The 21,302-nt window shown below is 36.3% G+C and overlaps 1 protein-coding gene across 1 annotated transcript in view; it reads right to left on the bottom strand.

The window, feature by feature from the left end:
* NETO1 (neuropilin and tolloid like 1) overlaps positions 1-21,302 on the bottom strand; it is a 63,616-nt gene that overhangs the window by 13,929 nt on the left and 28,385 nt on the right. Inside the window, exons 5-7 of the mRNA XM_010708705.2 lie at positions 14,724-14,765; positions 14,490-14,617; positions 2,496-2,724 (exon numbers count right to left, since the gene is read on the bottom strand). Of these exons, the coding sequence (XP_010707007.1) occupies positions 2,496-2,724; positions 14,490-14,617; positions 14,724-14,765 (399 nt within the window). The remainder of the gene's footprint in view (positions 1-2,495; positions 2,725-14,489; positions 14,618-14,723; positions 14,766-21,302) is intronic.

The following is a 21,302-nucleotide window of genomic DNA, read 5'->3' as shown; positions in this document are numbered from 1 at the left end:
TTTTTATTAAATGTTACTTAGAGCTCTACTAAAATTTTTATGATGTGAGAATCATTACTGATTTTCTGGAGTAGTAAACTTCACATACAAATTATTGCATCTCATGCCTGTTCTTCCTTGAAACATATTAATAGCACTGCTGTTTTGCAGAGCATCACCATTAAGGGTTTGAAACTTGTAAGAACCACTTTTCAGAAGCCAAAAAAAGCAGACTAGTATATATTTACAATGTAATTGGAGCAGACTGATGAAACAGTCTGAAAATAATCATTTAAGAAATCTCTTTAAGATTTTTTCTTTCTGCACAAACGTAAATTCCCCCAAAACAGCACTGTTAACAAGAACTAACAATGAACAGACTCAGAAAGAAAGCATTCATGGAGCCTTGCCTAACAGAGAGTTCACAGTCTCAACAACTTAACTCTACAATCAGCAACTCCACACACTGGAGAACTCGAGGAGTAGCATATAACAGCATCACTTGGTCATTCCCACAGGAACAGTCACTTAGTCACTTTTTTACATGCAAGTTAACTACAATAAAAAGTCATCCTCTATTTTTTATTTTTTTCCCCAGCTCTAAGTAAACAAAAAGCTGGGTTTTTTCTTCTTTTCTGAAGAGACACAGGTGACTGTTTTCTGATACTTATCTCCCTGAATGAGATCTGACATTCCTCCTCTTCCATGCAGATGATCTAATTATTCCCACACACTATGGAAGACTTAGACTACGTGCTGCATCACACCACGCACAGACTGGGCATCTGCTCGATCTAACTTTGCCAGTGCTTTTGCCAGTTTTGCCAGTACAAATCTGCAGTATGGGGCAGCAATATGCACAACTAACATGGCACAAAGGGTACAGTCAGTGTCACCTTTATATCTTTTAAGTCAGCTTCCAGCATTAAAAACACAGATGCATTTTCTTCTAATATTTATGATCAGGCTGTGTACACATATCTCAAAGCACAATTTAGCCCTCCATAAATTTTCAGTTTTGTGTCTGCAACACCTGTTCAGAATAAATTTACGGTAGGCACATCATGTTATTATTTTCAATCTCCCAGTCAGAATATCATCCATTATAAAACATTAGCTGTTTACAAGAACAGAGGAATTTATAATATGTAGTATTAGGAATGTTAATGGAGGAAAACAAAACAAAAATAAAAACTAACAAAATCTTTCCTTATTTTCGTTTAGAATGAGGAAATCTTGCAAACCCACACTTATTCAAACCCTCATCCCAAGTTAGTCATCACAGTGCTTCACTCTTTACTTCTCTTTATGCTCTGAACCTCTAGTGTCTATGCAGTTGTTTCTAAGGTAACAGATCAGGATGTCTTGTGAAAAAAAATAAAAATGAATCAGATCTTGAATATTCAAGACATCTCCAGTTGCTGAAATGAGAAAAGGGCAGTGTCATCTCAACTGAGGCCTCTTTTAGACCATGGTCTGATTTAGATACAAAAAAAATATAATCTACCCTAAGGCTGCAGTGTGCAAGTACAGTGGCATATGCAGTTTCAAGCATGTAAACTGCCAGAAATTTTTAATCAGTGCCATAATTAAAGAATTATGGAGGCCGCTCTCAACAGTCTCATTGTGGGGTACACACACACAGAATACAGATGAACAACATGCTTGGTAGGATTTCACCTTCATTTCAATCACTGACAGTGACATAGAAATCTTCCTGCGAAAAATGTGAAACACAAGCCAAAAAATAAGTTAAAAATGAACATGAATCAGAACAAGAAAACAAATACACACACTCCTTCCTCGAGGGACCATACGTGCATTTTTACATTAAAGAAAACAAAGCAATATCTTTCACAGGTGATTAACTGAATTAATCGTTTTCAGTGAATGGGATCATTGGGTTTTCTGTTTTTCAGACTGGCAAGAATTACCTTTTGTTTCTTTCACAGGCTTTCTTTCCTACTACATGAGCTCAGAAATCATATAGATGTATGAATGAAAGCTGCATAGAGAGAATATTAAAACCATCAAATCCTTCATTATTTGCTTAACACTGTCTGATACACGTTTGTTGAAATTCTGGTATATGAACAAATGTACCCATCATCTATTATAAAATAATCATACAGTGTTTTTCAAGTACCATCATTGTAAGATCTAAAAAATCACATTAAAAAAAAACATGAGACTTAATAAAAACATTCAGAGTTGTACTGTTTTCCAGTTGTGTAAGAGAAAACTGACAGAGCAGCCCAGTAGGTAGGGAGTAAGGAAAAAGTTATGTTTATAGTGACAAGATGTACATCCTGCCTCTGAATCCTGTGCTCTACCTATTGTGTTACAAATTACTGTGCAGTATAAAAAAAACGTAGAATTAAATCTGTTCTGTTGGTTCACAGAGCTTGTTCAGAAGCATCCTTTGGTGTATACTCTGCATGAAGAAAGCATTAGCATTTTGTGGGACTGGTATCGTTTAACAAATTGAAAGGCAGACACATTGATTAAGATCTTACGTTCTTGGAAAGATGTGAAGAGCATCTGGAATCGGCTGCTTCGACTACCTTCATCTGCCCACATACGGATTACTCCAAGACCTGTCCGCAGCATTACATCATTTGCAACAGTGCTGCAGAACTTTGCTTTTAAATCCTCCACAGAACTGCTTCCATCATAGACAGCAACAAAATTTCTTTTGCATTCATTGGAATTCTGCATCTCGTAGTCCAAGAATCGCAAGTATATCTGTAAAACAAACAAGAGAAAAAAAGGCAACATAGAAACATTTTAGAATGACTGAAAAAGCATTAAGCAACAGTGCTCTATCTTGTGGGAGAAAGGCTACACAACAGCGTCAAAATAATTTTTCTGGAGCTGGTGATTCACAGATAACTTCCCTGAGTGGGCTTTAATACAGAAAGCGCAAACTATTTATACTTCCCTGTATTTTGTCTTGCTCCGAAATAGAACACTGAGATTTTTATTCTTTGCAGCAAGGTCCTAATTTCCAAATATATGCCCCTCCAGTAGAAGTACGTACAACAGTCCATGAAGCTGAAGGATAGACAAGCTGGAAATTTCTTCTTTTAACTGGCACAGTATTGTGCTATTATTGCCTGACATGGAAAGTAACAAGGCAAATAATTGCTACTCTCTCCCCACAGTCAATACGTGTCATCTTTGTGATATGTCTCAGCTACACTGATCAGGAAGTGAGAATCCAGGAGCCAGGCAGAACTCAATCATTAATCTTTTCATGTTTCCTCAAGCGATTTGGCCACAATCTCAGCTTTTCTAAACAAAGCTCTTACAGTACTTGTCTTCATAATTTAGCAGGGATGAAATCAAGATTATTCCATGGAAACTGCTAGAAACCTTGAAATTTTCCTTCAAGAATATCACTTGCATACAAGTTCTCTTACAAATGTAATGTATGTCTTACCCTTTACAAAGATGTCTATAAACCTACCCAACAGAAGAAGTGAGGAAAAAATGCTATTTTCTGATACTCAACTTTATACTGTCTTGAACAGGGAAACAATCTCATTTCAAAGGCAACTGCTAAAACAAGGAACATCAAATATTCCAGCAACAGAAACTAAGTAAAATTTCCATTTGATAGATGATACATAATCAAACAGCTAAGGGTACCTGGGAGACTCAAGAGAACGATACAGAAAGGTGGAGTAGGACAGAGACTGCATAAAAAGTCAGAGAACATACTCAGCATTTGGCTGTATGCATCTTGAAAGAACCCCCCAAAAAACTCTACTGTATTAGACATCAGATTAACTTTACAAATAGTCTTATTAACATCAGATAGGTATTTACATACACAGAACAGTTCACTAAAAGCCTTCTATGGATTTGCACAAAGTACACAAACAGTATATTCTAGAAGCATACAGCACTCAACACATCTGCTCACTGATATACTAGAACTCATAAGGTTTCAGAAGTATTACTAAGAAGTCTGACACCGCTTAATTATAACTCAGATTTTTTTTATTTTTTTTTAAGATATTGTATTACAGCACATTTCCTCTCCTTGCTATTCTTTGCAACTGGTCTCTTCAAAGCAAATTTTTTGCTAGACATTTTTTACTTGCACATGAAATTCAGTATATGAATTTCATTTCGTTTTTTCCACTGTCATTTCTTTCCCTAACTCTGTTCCAACATAGCCATCCTCCCGAAGAACTGTGAAGAGCATATTTCAGTTAAACTGCAGATAAATCTTTCTTTCAGCATCTTTTTATATTATTATTTTTGAAGACTACACATTGAAGAAGCTGTACCGATCTCTACAGAACTGAACATTTAACAGCAACAAAAAAGTAATAATTTTCAGATGGCAATATCATATGTGAAGAAATTGTTTTCATAGTGTTGGTCTTCTTGATAATTTTGGTTTTAATTTCATTTGCCCTTGTTCCATTTCTGTAGTGAAATGAAAAATTACTTGAGTTCAGTCATCCACCAATTATTAATATTGTCTGGAATTGTCCTGTAATTTCCTCTTGTATTAGGAGCATAGAGTTTCCATTTCAGTTAAAATGGGTCACCAACTTCCTTGGCAAAGTCATACTTATAGACTTGTTTTGAACTCTTAAATCTCTTGAGTACAGGAAATGTATTTCTGAAGTTTCTCTGCACTGGCTGTATCACTTTGCAAGTCTTTTTAATTCCCTCCAATCTTTCTCCCTTCACCATGTGCCAAGGCACCTGACCCTTTTCTTCTTCTCTCCAAAACCTTGCTCTTGCTGTTCTCCATCCATTTAGAGCATTTAAGTCTTGCTGATGCCAGGCAACTTTAACTCCTCAGGGTAATTCCAGTTTCAGTGTATCTCCTGCCCTTTTCAGCCTCTTCTGTGGCCACTAAGCAGATGAAGGTTCAGACTGGGTATTACGAAGAACATCTCATAAAGAGCAGGGAGACAGTGGCACAGGCTGCCCAGTGAGGTGAGGTAAGGTGAGTAGGGTCATCATCCCTGGAGGTGTTCAAGAAATGTGTGGATGTGGCACTGAGGGATGTGGTCAGTGGCCATGATGGGGATGAGTTTGTGGTTGGACTAGATAATAATCTTAGTGGTCTTTTCCAACCCTAATGATTCTACAATTCCATAGCTGGAGTTCACTTTCATCTACTTCCTAGAACCTGTTACACCTCTAAAAGGGAAGGTGTGAAAACATGCAGAAGTCAACTGGAAAACCAACTTGAATGAGCAACAAAAGTCCAGTAAGAGAGGTTTAGGCACAAGTTTTGGACCAGCGAAAGATTCAAATGCAGTCATGTAGAACTCAGATGGGTGGGATGGGCTCCTCACTCCAGTGGTTTGACAAGGCCCTCCTGTATTAGCAGCTCCTAGGGTCACCACTCTACTGCCAGAACAAGATTTGGAAGATGAAGGGAAGTATGGCAGGTGGCAAAACTAGAATACCCACATCTGAAAATAGTCATAACTGGGACAAGTCTGAAGAGCAGCTTCCTGTGGCCTAGAGACCAGTCAATGTTCAAACACAAGCCTAAGAGGCACTGTGAAACCCTGGCACTCAGCCTCCCTGCAAAGCTGCTGAAATAGTCCATGTCTGCGCAATGTTTCACTTATCACTATACATATATATATATATATATATATATATATATATATAAAATAGATCATATATAGACATAGTAAGACTATACAGATATAATGCAAAATGCATAGATTATATTTTTGTCTTACTGCAGTCTTCAGGAAAACTCTTACCTACTCCAGAAGAAAAATATCTTAGTCTCACTGCAGAACATCAATAAAACTATAACTAACTTAATGGGGCAAGGATCACTCACATTTGTTTTCGTCTTCTCTTCCTACCCTGATGTCTTATATATGTATATTTATATATATCCATTCACATATATATTTAAGCACATACATATGTCTGTACTGGGTCTGTACAGGGTACACTATTTCAGAACTGAACTGAAATTTAAGATTTTTAATTCTTACAATAAATTCTCACTATTATTATTAAAAAAATATCTCTCACAGCAATTTCCAGCATTCATCCATTATTCTTGATCTGTTCAAAGAGACTACTCATAAACTGTATGGCCAAAATCTTTTTTCTATAAGCTTATCATTTGACATTCTCTAGTTTCTGATACCATGCTAGCCTTCTAAAATGGTAAAATATATCTCAGAGTAAGCAGTTATAAATGCTGAGAAGGAAACAGGAGAACAACAGTTTAGCATTCTGCTTTGATTCTTTCAGTAAGGAAGCCACTATAAACTTTTTTCCAAGATTGAATTCTGCTTTTGGTCACTTCAGTTAATTCCTGTATGTGATAAATTCAGCTAAGGTGTATATATATATATATATATATATATATACACATATACATATATATGAGAGAGATTTGGTGCTGGCACCACTGGAAATAAATATTTGGCTTAAAAAAATCTATGCCCATCCTTCAGAAGAAAGATGGCACTTTCTACAATCGCATGAAGTTACATAAACTAGAAAAAATAAATTTACTGTATTCTGAGCTGGAATTTAGTTCTTATATTCTTTTTTGGAGACAGCTATGTCTAGAACTTCATATAAAGCAATGAGGACTTGATCCAAAGCTACCTAAAATCTATTTACTTAAGTTTATTTGGATCATATCTATGGATTAAGACTAGAGTAAATTATTTAATATTGGAAACTGTTTGTACAAACTGACAATCTAATATTGAATCTGATTTTATTTTAAAGAGATGAAAGTAATTTAATTGCATCTGCATACTTCTGCCAATTTTTACAGTCTTATTCAATATATTTGCCATTGCTGCTGTCATTGGGTATAAGGTCCACACTGGCAAAAAAAAAAAGACTAATAAATTGAGATCCCCAAGGAAAGAATAAATCTGACTATACAACAAATCATTATTTAATGCAAAACGTTTCAGATACATCGCTTTCTGAAATCAGTGGCAAGATTACTTTCACTGATATGTAGATCTCACTATGATAAATTAAGCAGATGGAGAGAAAAATTATAAATATTTCTGGTTGTTTTATTTGCTGTGATCTCAGTCATTACTTCCACCAACAGTAGATAAGAACTTGTCCCTTCAGAAGCAATCAAATGAAGAAAAAGGAGGTCGCAAACTGAAATACCATGTTCTGTCTTCATTAAGCCTTCTTCCATTGATACCAATGGAAGCTTTTGGAATGTTACTATTTCTGTATGTACTGACATATCATTTTAGCATAATGAGGACTTCGTTGTTGAAGAGAACACTGTATCCAAAAGAAGCATATCTGCCGTATTTCGTCCTTTTGTATTTTTCTTGTAAAATTTTTATGACATTTTCCTCACATAATCAGATCCATATTATTTAGAAAAACAGGCTGCTAGTACACAAGTATTAGCTTTTACCGAGCTTGGAGATGTCACTACAAATACTAATGTCATTAGAAACAAAACTGATAAACCTTCACTGTATTGTGGTATATATAATTAATGCTCAGTCACATTACAGTTTAAATAATTGTCTTGCCACTGTTAAGGTTCCTATTGCCATCATAATAATGAAAAAGGAAATGTTGGACAAGTTTTACTTTATTTAAATTTGAAAACAACAGAAATCTTTTACTTCATATATTAAAAAAAGAACGATTGTCAACTATTAATAATATATCACTTCAGTAAAATAGTCAGATTATAATCTCTTCATAGTGAATCACTTTTGATGAGTTCTGCTTTTTAATCAATCACTGAAGGTTAGTGCTGACAACATGATTGATCAGACCAGTCATGAAAACCTTCAAACCATATCCTAGCATATCAGACTTAATATATGTGCACAGACATTCAGTCCCTTATAATGCGTCAAGAAAAAAAAACAACAACAAAAACTACCAAACGATAGAAAAGAATAAAAAGCCATCATTCAACTGCCAAAAATACTTCAGATGTGAGAGAAAAACCTCCTCTTCATCAGGTCCTAAATTCCAAATTTTGCATATTCAGCTTCTAGGTTCAGTCAATTCTCTAGCAAGCACTACACTGGGGTAGAGTCCCGTGTCTTTCCCCACTGCTTACTGATCATTTATGTTTGCTTAATTCTGCATCTTCTTCAGCTCTATGCAATTAGCAATGGAGTTTTTACATAATAGCTCAATTATTTTGGCATAGCAAGCTCAGTTTTTTTAAAGCAGATTTTTGCAACATTACTTATTCTCCTTCAAGGCAAAAAGATGACAAACATAACAGCCAAAACAGCCTCATATTACTAAAATACTGATTTTTTTTCTTCTAAAAATCTTCCATCTTTTTGCTTGGATTCTAAACATTTCTCTCAATAATCATAAACCAAAAAGAATTAACGGTGGTTCCTGTCTGGGATGATACTATGGAAAGACAGAACTCCATATCTCTCTCCTTGCACTTGAGAAATACTTGCTGTTTTTTTCCCAGAGAAGTGAAGCTCTTTAGAATCCTGTATTTTGTCCTGTTTGTTTCTTCAGACTTCCACAAGTTCTCAGTAATAGACATTTATTCTAGCCATCATCACTTGTATTTGCTCTCTTGTTCAATGGAAAAATAATGGCAAGTGGGAGCTAACGTCCCTTGATACTGTTCTGTTTTTTAACAGTGAAAGCCATAGATAGATTCTGATTCTGCTGTTCTCTTACGCAGATTTTTTATTACCTTCATCAGTACCTTTTAAAATTGTATTTCCTAACAATTATTTGGATTGAGGATGCTAAGGCTAGTTATATTTCTATACCTGAACAGAATATTTTCATGCTAACTTAACAGTATCTTTCTGCTAGTGCTACTCTGGCATGTGTATTATCACATCTGCTAGAAAATGTTATACACACACACTGTTGTCTTGCAATGTCATCTGAAAAAACTGTTTCAGAAAAGTGATTTTAATATTTTAATATAGGTAAACAACATTTTCTACTTGTTCAAACAGAATTTGCCCCTCTTGTTCCAGGGAGAAAACTTTTAACATGCTAGCAAAATGCACAAGATTTTTCATTCACAATATTATTTGCATACTATCAGGCTTCAGAGTTTTCCCCACCTGAAGTCATTAATGATGCATCTGTTCCTTAAGTTTTTCAAACTCTGAATTCTTTTTCTCTTTAACTTTTCAAGAATCACTATTAAAATGCTTGTTAACTTAATATTATTATTATTAGAAAATGTTTCTTCTCCAAAAGAGTGGTGAGGGACTGGAACGGGCTGCCCAGGGAAGTGGTGAAGTCACCATCACTGGAGGTGTTCAAGAAACATTTAGATGTTGTACTAAGGGACATGGTTTAGTGGGGGAAATATTGGTGGTAGGTGGATGATTGGACTAGATGATCTTAGAGGTCTTTTCCAACCTTGATGATTCTACGATTCTATAATTTTAGTGTGCTGGTAAAGAATCCTTCAAAAAATCGGGATTATGCTGGTATATTACAGTTTAAACTGTCACTCTTGTAGGTCTTATCTCAGAGTATAAATTGCCATTTGTGAATGAGAACAGAAAATGTTTTCAGTCAGATTGTAGCTCCAGAGTTTGTTTCACTGCCTACTTCTTCCTACGGGTACAGGAAACACGTGGGCAACAACCAAATTTCCTCTCAAGACTGCAATCAATCTGAAATCAGGCTCTGGAACTGAAAGCATCATCTGTTTTTGATTAGGTATGTGGATTCAGCGTTCATTGTGAAAACAGTGAGAAGGGATTTAAATCTTTCTTTCTAAATGTATTAGTGTCTTGAAGATACCTTCTTTCCCACAGTAATATTTTGATGGCATGCCTGAATGATCAAGCTATAGTGTCCTGCTCTGATTATTCCCACCAGGACCCTGGGTATAAGGGCAGGATTGGCTTGGATTTATTTTTTCCATGCTCGCTCAGATGAACATAGCAGAGCAGTGTGTCATGCTTCTAGTCAGGTGGCTCTGACTGAGCACGGACCCTCCGAAGTCTGCGCAGGATATTTTAGCTCATGACCAACCACACTGCCCTGGTCTAATCGTATCAAGCAGCCACCCTGGATCAAGCTGAGTCAGATTCTGTTACCATCACCAACTGAACCATAACAGAAGAGTTAAGGTTGAAAGGGATCTTAAAAGACCATATCATTCCACAACCACTCCGCCAAAGGCATGGACACCTTCCACCAGACCAGGTTGCTCCAATCTAAAAGGTTGTGCATTCAACCTTACCTTGAACTACTTGGAAAAACCTGTTGTTCCAGTGCTTCTCCACACTTTGAGTAGCTTCTTCCTAATGCCTAATCCAAATCTCTCCTCTTTTAGTTTAAAGCTATTACCTCTTGTCCTGTCACAACACTCCTTGATAAAACATCTCTCTCCATCTTTTTTGTCGGCCTTCTCTAGGTAATGGAAAGCTGCACCAAGATCTCCCTGGATCTTTCTCCAAGCTCAAAAACCCCTGACTCTGTCAGCCTTTCTTCACAGGAGAGGTGTTTCAGACCTCTGAATATCCATGTGGTCCCCATGTGGATTCACTCCAATATATCTTTATGTTCAGGTCCCCAGAGCTGAACATGGTATACTAGGTATGGTCTCATGAGAGCACTGGGGGAGACCCACTTCCTTCAGTCTGCTACCTACTTTTGCCCTGGCTTTCTGGGCTGCAAGTACAGGTTGGCTCATGTTGAGTTTCTCATCCACTTGTACTCATACACATAGTTTAGAACCCTCAGTATTTCTGAATTTCAGATTCATAGCTATTCCTCAACAGGAATAGTCTCCAAATGATTACACAAATGACATACTTTGCAAAAAGTAAAAACAAGACTTCAGTTGTATTTCTCCTGTCTTCTGGACTTTCAGAAAGCTCCAGTTCTGCATTCATTTTCAGCATTCTACTTTTCATGCTACAAGGTAATCAGCGATGACTCAGTACTTTAAGTCTGTGAAAGAAATTGAGTGCTCTCTGTCATTTTACTTAGTGAGGACAGCAGCAGCATTACATCCAAACTGTTAGGTTGAAGCTCAGGCTTAATGCTCTCAAGTTCATACACCACAATTGATCTCATTGCATATATGTTGAGTTCAGACTTGGCTTGAATTTGGAATTGCAAACTGTGGCAGAGACTTGCATCTTGCTAGATTGGATGAGTTTAAGCCAAATGAAAATGCCCACAAACTGGCAAAGATTAAGAAACTAAAGATGTAAAGATCCAACTCAAAATCCATCTGAGAAACTCCGGCCTTTTAGGCATAGTTCCCAGTAACAAACTGTGCAGCCCAGAACACATGAGCATATAGATTTAAAGACAGCTGTTGAGTTCTTACTGTTCCTAGCTGGAAAGCCTGTTTTCATAGGTGCAACCTGCCATAAATTAGAATGATGTCACTGACACTGTACTGAGTATGTCATTAATTCAAGGTTAGATAAGCACAACGGAAGCTGACTGTAAAATATGGACAACAGAATCCTGGTCCAAAAACAATATTACCATAGATCTTACTTCATACAATACCTTTTTAAAGTTTATCCACCAATTCCTTCTTCAATATTTGAAAATTTTCCAGAGTTTCCCAATATGGTAATACCATGACTATAGACACATGAATATAAATGCATATGCACACATGCACATTTATACATGTGTGTATGTAATAAAAAGGCCAGAATAAAGCCCTTTAGGCTCAAAAATGTTTTTTTTCCTTGCTTGCTGAAAAATCATTCACCTTAAGAAACACTGATTTAAATGCCTCTGTACAGTCCCCTCTCTTCAGCCAGATAATTCTATAAGATGGGAGCAACATGATTCATCAAGAGATAAGCTAGTCCACTTCTCTGACAAAACATAAGATTAGTGATGTTTCTCACATTTTCCTTTTTTTTTTTTTTATTTGTTTTGCCTTACTTGCACTTTAAGGTTGCTAGCAACGTCAACTGAACAAACTTCCTTCAGCCAATAATTCATGCGTTTGAATTTTTCTTCCCTAAATCTTTTGTTTGCCCATGCAATACTGTGACTTATCCAATAGACACAGAATCATAGAATCACCAAGACTAGAAAAGATCAGCAAGATCATCCAGTCCAACCATTCCCCTATCACAACTATTTCCCACTAAACCATGTCCCTCACTACAACATCTAAATGTTTCTTGAACACCTCCTTGGACAACGACTCCACTATCTCCCTAGGCAGCCCCATTCCACTGCCTGATCACTCTCCTGGAGAAGTAGTATTTCCTAACATCCAACCTGAACCTGCCCCTGAAGCAACTTGAGGCCATTCCCTCTAGTCCTATCACTGGTCGCACGGAAGAAGAGGCCTACCCCCACTTCACCACAGCCTCCTTGCAGGTAGTTGTAGAGAGTGATGAGGTCACATCTGAGCCTCCTCTTCTCCAGACTTAACAATCCCAGCTGCCTCAGCAGCTCCCCATAAGACTTGTGCTCCAGACCCGTCACCAGCTTTGTTGCCCTTCGCTGAGCATACTGCAAGGCTTCAATATATTTCTTGCAGTGAGGGGCCCAAAACTGAACACAGTAATTGAGGTGCAGCCTCACCAGGACTGGGTACAGAGGGATGATCATTTCCCTGCATCTGCTGGCTGCACTGTTTCTGATATAAGCCAGGATGCCATTGGTCTTCTTGGCCACCTGGGCACACTGCTGGCTCATGTTCAGCTGAGCATCAATCAACACCGCCATGTATGTTTCCTCTACACAGTCTTCTCTGCCCCAAGCTTGTAGTGTTGCCTGGTACTGTTGTGGCCAAAGTGCAGGACTAGCACTTGGCCTTGTTGAACACCATCCCATTGGCCTCAGCCCAGCTCCAGCCTCCCCAGATCTCTCTGTAAGGCCTTCCTATCCCCAGGCAGACTGACATTTCCTGCCAACTTGGTGTCTTCTGCAAATGAGTTGACATCTGAGCACCCTCTCTTCCTCACTAGAGACTTAGGGATACTGTCTCGTAACACCCTCCTTCACAAAAACCTCTATGTAACATAATATAATTTCCAGTCTTTTATCACATTTTATAATATTTTCTCATTGCTCTCTCTTTCAATCTTCAGCTGGTCTACACTTTATGAAATGAAGCAAAGCTAAATCCAGGTATAAAAATTCACAAATAACTAATATATTTTTTATCCTCTAACAACATGTTTTGGCATACTTCTGTTATACACTGTTATTACAGTTATGTGACTGCAAAATTAGTATTTTTAAATCAGGACTGAATTCTGGATAAATCCTACAGATAACTAATTATGGGATCTTCAGAAGCACTTCGAATCGTGGCACTTTAGAGCTGGATTAGTTTAGAATATCATGATGATATTATCTTACAAACTAAGCAGTAACTAGATATAAAACTGTAGGGCAACTTTTATCTTATTTAACCAGGCTAAGTCTTTAATTGTGTTTACCTGTTTTCTTACCTACTAAGTATATAACATGCAATAATTAATTAGTCTGGTCATTTCACATCAATAGCTACTTACTCTTGTGAAGTGAAAATTTCATCTACTTAATTGGAAACTTCTATGAATACTGAATTTTGCAAATGTAAGAAAATATGAAATTGAAGTATATTCTAGAAATAATTTATCTGTAGTCTTATGTGCTAACTATTCAACTCCTGAACTTTCAAAAAAAAAAAAAAAATCTTGATACTAAATAATTTTTCTCTCCAGGAAAACCTGCCTGCTGCTTATTCAGTACTGGGTGCTGGAACAGTCAGATATATACAGTATAGTCTGCCCTGAGCTTACAAAAAAAGAAAAAAAAAGCCTCCTAAAAACAAACCCGCTAATAAAAATATGTGGAGAACTTGTCTTCAGCAGAAGGAATGAAAGTAGGTTGGAGGTATGGAGATGCCTGAACTCAGAGAAAAGAAACAGTAGGGTAGCCAGCAAAAATTAATTTGAATAATAATATATAAGCCATTGACAAGAGAGGATCAGAATCCAAGAAAAGAATCATTAATTAATTGTATCCCTCTCCTGTTTGTTGCAAAGACACGGTTTGCTGTGTATGGTGGGAGAGGGAAAGGAGAACACTATCTCTTTTTGTCAATGGCTCTACAATAATAGAAAAAGGCTTTATACATAAGAATGTTAATTCACCTTGGCTCCATTTTCACTGTTCCCAGATGAGAAACAATAATGATCACAGGAATCCAGCAGTGTTCCCTTAATAGTCCCTGCGTTAGATAAGATTGCCTCCCACTTAACTAAACAAACTGATGCCTTAAAAGTATGATCAAAATTAAAGATGAATTTAAGAAAATTACTTATGGCACAAAAAGCACATTAATGCTGCCCACATTATTATTTATAGAGAAAGAAGGTTATTTTGATTGAGGTGATAAATTACCTTTCTACAGCAGGAGAAAAAAAAAAAAAACAGTTTACAGGTTCAAGCTGTAAAGTTATTAAACAAGGTCTGTCTGTACTAAGCAATGCACAGCATATTAGAAAAGTCAATTTCTTAAATTAAGTGGCAAATTAGCAAGTGGATGATGGACTGACCTTGGATCGGGGTGGTGCTCGGATGTACCATTTACAGTCTACTGCTTCAGTTTCAGAAGCTTTTCCTTCTTTGACAATTTGTACAGATTCCACAATTCCTTCAGGTCCTCCCATTTCAAACTCACAAACTAAATAACAAAACACCAGAAAAATGAATCCTGAACAGCAAACAAAAATATTTTCTACAGCACAGCACAAAGGCCTCCAAAACTTAGGAAAAACCAACATACCAACCTGGCAATGGTTTCAAAACTCCAAGGTCCTTAAAATCTGGATCTTAAAAATTGAGAAAGAGAAAATTAGTTTTGTTCAATATCTTAGCTGTAATGTCAGTGTGCTAAATTTTAACTGGAGTGATATACTTATACATACATGTATAGGATCATGACTCACTTATACAAAAAGTTAAAAACCTATGACAACATAGTAATTATTAATGCAGACAGTATTGATACTATTGTGCAAAGTTCTTATTCTATTTCTTCTTTAGTCAAAATTTCCTCTATCTCACTCACTGTTTCATGAGTGAGAGTTAAAAAAAATTCTGCAGATCCAGGCGTGCAAGAACATTACACAGTTAACCCCAAGATATTTGAATACAGGCTAATGAAATACGATAAATTTACAAATCCTTTCAGAATCCCTTTGCCTATTCTGCATTTTCAGTGTAATTATAACACCCAACTTAACTTGATTCTGCATTTATGAATACTCTACCACCCCTATCAACAGTGAAGATTCCCTTTCTTTCTCAGAGGCACCCACCTACTATTACACAAATAAATATAATAAGAATTTATTGTGGAATTCATCACATTAATAAGGTAATAGGTCTAATACGCCTGCTATTTTTTACCTGATAAACATAATATTTGCTAAGATACTTTATACCATCCCTTAACAGCCTGACAACACTTAAATAAGTTTGATCATAGATCTATGTCTCAAGAAACAGATATCCATAGGCAAGCAGCATTTCACAAGATTTTTCCACAGTTTGAAGACATTGTCCTTTGAAACACTTTAGCCCCTTTTACATTTCTGGTTCTGGACAACTATTTCTTCAGAACAGACTAGTCTGTAGTTTTTCTCTCTTGCATTATTGTTCTACCTAACATGAATAATCTGTACTGTTTTGCTCATCTTCAGGGGAAATATAACAAGAAAGAACTTCACTGTTCTTTACTCTTTTTTCCACAAAATTTGATAGGATCTGCTCTTCCAAAACCAATTATGAACATCTACGTACAAACACTCTGCATCAAGATTCTCCTGGCCACATTCTACCCAGGCCTCTGAAGGACTGCACAAAAGGAAAACCAAGTCAGAGTCTGAGCTACGTAGCCTACTCAGAACACATTACTGCTTTGATTCAATGTATCAAAAGTTATATAAACAAGGAGGACAAAATTTGGCAAATAACATGAAAAACAAAATCCAGTGCTCTATGAGCAAGAACAGCCATTTTAATCTGAACAGTGAGGATATGCTGTCAGAACTGGAGTTGTAAAATCACCTTTTAACACTGTCTTGTTATAACCAGGTTGCCATTGTTCTTCCCAGTTTTCTTTTACAGTGGTACAATATAAATCTTGATTAAATACTCATGAACTTAAGAGACTGCAAATATAATTGAGTAGGAAATTAATATTAATCGTTAAGCTGTTTTATAGATCAGCACATAGATATGATAACAAACAACAGTAAACTTAATTAAACATTTCAATTAACGTACTCAGATGTTGATATCCACTGCTGAAAGCAAGACACTTAAAGGAAATATAATTTAACTGCTGGTTTAAATTAACATCCAAACCATGCCTAGTGTAACCATCACATTTTTCTGAGTTTACAAGGACTGGTCTGCAAACACTCCAACGCATTTACAAAGTACAGAGAAGCAAAGAGGAAGAAACAGATCTTGATAGAACTTCTTTCTATGAAAATCCCTTCAGATGAGAGGAGTCATGGTAGCAAGAATCCAAGTGTCTTGCTGCATTAGCTGACCATACTAAAAACAGGTGGAGACAGTTGGACACAGACCGCATGTCAGATTGTGAAAAACTTTTGCTCTTCAGGTTTCAAAGTCTAATCACATCCTATAGTAAGCACACATTAACCTTTCTCCAAGCTGTGAAGGACAGACAGCTCTGAAAACTTGGGGCACAAGAGAAAGACCTGACTTATTATGCAGCGCTTCAGGAGAGAAAATGTCTGTTCAGTCATGCCCCCCAGGTAGTTGATATGCTTTTTGTTAGAAGGCTTCTATGTCCAGTTTTGGTAGTTCATGACAGAATTAGAAAGACAAATTATCTGCTCTCCGTAAGTATTAATATTATGGTAATAAAATTAAATTTTTCAAAATGATAGTAAAGTGAAGATTAAAAAAATCATACATTTTTATTAAAAAAACCCTTTGTTTTCCAGATGTAAAACTCATTCTACCTGCTGTTTCAGTGTTTATTATCAATTTTCAAAGCATCTTACTTGAGTAAACTTAATAAAGCTGAAGTGTAATCTAGACCACACATTTTAATGCATAAAAAACTCCAGTCATACCTCCCATTTTTTAGCAATACAGTTATTACAAAGTCACACCAAAGTACAAAATCTGTTAAAATTCTAGAGATATGTTAGATCTCGAATTGGACAGGCTGTGAAAAATTACCTTTCTGCAGCTTAAGAGTGAGAGTGAAATAAAGTCTGTGACACTTGAAGTAATATATTAATAGTATATTGGCCGATACAACAATCTGGAAATAAGGCATTATCAGAGATCCTGAAATTCCAATGATGTTGAAGCATATTTACCCAGCAAAATTTTGTTTTTAAAATAATCTACCATTACATAGATTATACTTCAACAGCTCTTCTGTATGCAATTCAATTAAATTGTTATTATCTGTCTGGCTGAGTCAGAACTCTTTTAATGATATCTAAACACTGACTGACTAGATCTTCTGATAGCCAGGTAGTCATTTCTTTTGCAACTAATGAAAATCAAATTCCATTAGGGAAAATTCCCAAGTCAGGAAAAAAAAACAAAAAAAAAACACACACTGAAAAACAAGATTGATCACCTACAACTAGAGAGAAAAACGTGCAATATGTCTTGAGAGTACTGCATTACATTGACTTCTTGTTTTATTTCTTACGGGGAACTCTCTCATAAACTGAAATATGAGAAACATGGTATTTACATAGGAAATGTGAAAATATGTAAAGTGTATGTAAATAGAAGACCTTACAGCCAAAATAATTTTGATGCTTCTTGGATATGGAATGTCTCCTTTAAAAACAAACAAACAAAAAAGGGTATCAAAAAATTTCCTTAGGTGATATATTACAATCAGTTTCATAAATAACAGATTGTTGTTTTGTTAACACAAGCTTTACTGCGAAATCCCTGTAAAGCACAGAACTACATTTGAAAAATATTATGAGATATAAAATATGTACCAGGTTATTTGGAGTTACCAGCAAACAAACAGAATGAGATAATTTAGAGTAGTCCAGGAAGAAAGTGATGATATCTGTAGGTTTTCTTAACCTGTAAGAAATAGGTTGGAAAATGAGACAGTGGTGGCTGAACAGATGAGGCCAAGATCTAGTCGGAGAACATTAACTGTTGGTGTACTACAGAGGTACATGCTGGCTGCAGTTATATTCAGTATCTTCATTAATGATCTGGATGATGCAGCAGAATGCTCCCTCAGCAAGTTTGCAAAGAACACAAAACTGGGAGTAGTAGACACACCAAAGAGACTTGCTGCCATCTTGAGGAATCCTAAGTTGGAAAAATGGACTAGCAGGAACCTTGTGATGCCCAGATACAAAGCTTGGGAAGGAAAACTCCAAGCAGCAGGACATGCTGGAAGCTACTCAACTAGAAAGCAGATCTGCAGAAAAGGACCTAGGCACTAAGTGGAACATGAGTCAGCAATATGCCCTTGCAGCTCAGAGGGCTAACAAGACCTGGGTTACATTAGGCAAAGTATCACCAACAGCTGATCTTTCATTGGTGAGGCCTCATCTGGAGTGCACTGCCCACTATAGTGGAATTTGCTTCAAAACATGGTACAACTGGCATTTCCTAGAATATCTTAGATCTAGAATCCATCTAATTTCTCATTATCATTTATACGTGAATAAAGTATACATACTGAAGAATATGAACAATTAATGTATGATTAGAAGACGTAAGCTATAAAACCCTAGCGCATGCATGAGACCTATTTTACAGTTAATTTGATTTTTTTCCCTATTATTTAGAAATGAAGGAATTATTTGATTAAACTATGCAGTATAGATGGTTGATTTTTGAAACAAATGTTTATGCTTTTTTATACAGAAAAATACATTTTATGTATATAAGCAAGAATCACAGCATGTAGAAGCTAAATATGCTAATGATAAAAAATGCAGGTTCCATTTCATTACAAATATATCTTTTTATTTTCCTGTATTTGAATAACTAGAAATCATTCAAGTTTTAAACTATGAATATCTAAGGTATTCTAGTATATGCACATCTATCTATGTCACAGAATTTATCAGAGAACTGATTTCACGTAAATACTCGTGGAAAAGTAAACAGAATTGCAATATTCAGCATACCATCAGCTATTTATTTTCAAGTTAGGTATCTTTTACAGATACTTATGGGAGTCTAAACTAGTCCTGCATTTTCTAAGGGTGAACTGTAATACTTCTCCATAAAAGCAGTGCTTGCAGAACTCTGTACAAAACAAGATTTTTTTATGGTTTTCTCCTAGTATTTGATGATACAACGAGCAAACAGGAAAATGACCAAAATATTTTAAAAGCATGAAAATGTGTTAAAGAATCACAAAAACAAATCCAAAATGAAGGGGAAAAGGGTTCTAAAAATAACTATTTTTTGATGGGTATGAGCAAGGGGACTTAGCTACTCCACTAGAAGAGCAATGGAAAAGTGCCAAGGAACAAAAAAGTTCTAAGTGAACCAGATGCACAAAAATATAGGAATTATTGTCTTGTTAGCCAAAAGGAAATTTGTTCAATGAATCTCTATGGCCCTGAAGTCTTACTGACACTCCAATCAATATTTCTGTATCTGTACAACAGGATCTTCAAATAAAAATGTAGTTTACTAGACACCCTGAAAAACAGTTCTATAATAATTATAGCTAGCAAAAGCTATATTTAGCCTTGGTATTTTACATACTGACTTTTAAAGAAAACATTGTGAGCAACAACAGATATTTTTGAGGCTACACATAAAACAACGCTTCCAAATTGTTCGTGTCTCAACGCAGTCAGAAAAGAAGTTAGCTGCAGTAAGTGCAAACAGAAGTGAGTACAACTCAGCATTTCACCTTGACATTCTAGATCAACAGGGATTTATGTGAAGGAAACTCAGTTACAGGGATTTAACTCAGCAGCAGCCCAGCACCATAAAGCCATTATTTCACTTAACCAATAACCCTCTACCAATAAATCCCACCCAACACCCAGCACTCCTCCAAGAAAACACCTACCTCCTAGCCAGCTCCCCCACAGCTTTATAGCTTTTCGCAGGTCACAGGGTGTGGAATAACACCTTAGAAATCCAGGCCACCTGTTCTGGCCCCACCCCACCCTCTACTACTGGAACATAATGGCTGTGGCTCTCCCCCCTTAAGTGGCTCTGCTCTGGCTGTGCTCCCATTGCTTGTCAACAACCAAGATGCTGGTTATGCTATTAATGCTGTTTCATCTGAACCAGGGCCTAACTGAACTGAATGCCCTAAAGAAGTTTGAGAAATTCTGTTTTTGAAAATGTAGGCCTACAAGGAGACACTACTCTGCCTTGTACTTGTGATCAATGTCCCAGTAAAGTATGCAGCTTCTATTTTTCTTAAGAAGAAATTTTATAAATGAACGATGCAAGTAGTAAGGAAAGTAAAATCATATTAAGAAAAAACAAACAAAAAAATCATAGAAATATACAGTCTACTTACTCCAGCTACTTTAACTAGATTCCATATAGTATTGCTGAAATAACAAAGAGTGCTTCCCAGAAGTTGGATTTCTAATCGTTACTATTGTTTTTTTAATTCTTATGTCACGTTTACTGTTCTCAGCTCATTCACAATCAAATTATCTGCATGCTGTAATTGGTAAGTTACACCAGTGTTCAACCTGCACAGCTGTGGTGACATCAGTGAGATGAGATATACTGCATACATTAGCAAGAGACAGGTATTTGTGTGCCAAAAATTAGTATTTGTTTCTTTGACATAATTTTGGAAATGTAAGGGCAGTGTCATCAGAAGAAAAAAATCCAATCTCAGCTACTTATTCAGCTTGGTGAAACTATGTAGATAAGAAGTGGCTTGAATAAACTCTGCTGGAACAGGATATATGAATACAGAGTTTGTGTCTAGATTTCTCTGTATGTACGCAATGGCGGACTTTAGGATCTTCTGTTTCTGTTTTAATCTATCATCTCTTCAGAGTAAGTTATTTCTCCAATATAAATTTTGTATGTGCGGGAATCAAGCCATCCTGAAATACGTCCTCAAAGAGTGTTTGGATTATTTGATATCTGTACCTAAATCTCAAAAGTGTGATGTACTTCTTGGTACTGCAATATAGACTTAGAAAGGAGAGCAGGAATGTCAACACTTACTGTTTAGTGAACACATCAATTCTGGAAGCCTTGATGATTTGGATGAGATTGTTTGGCAGATAATTGTTATTATGTTAAATATTTATATTAGATGCAGGATGCCCCAATTAGGAATCAGATTCCTCTCATGCAGCACAATGTGTCTAGAAATATGGGGAAAA

The sequence above is a fragment of the Meleagris gallopavo genome, chromosome 3 (assembly GCF_000146605.3).
Source record: "Meleagris gallopavo isolate NT-WF06-2002-E0010 breed Aviagen turkey brand Nicholas breeding stock chromosome 3, Turkey_5.1, whole genome shotgun sequence".
NCBI classification, from domain to species: Eukaryota; Metazoa; Chordata; class Aves; order Galliformes; family Phasianidae; genus Meleagris; species Meleagris gallopavo.
Note: the sequence above shows the minus strand (reverse complement) of the source record. Positions and strands in the feature narration are given on the sequence as shown.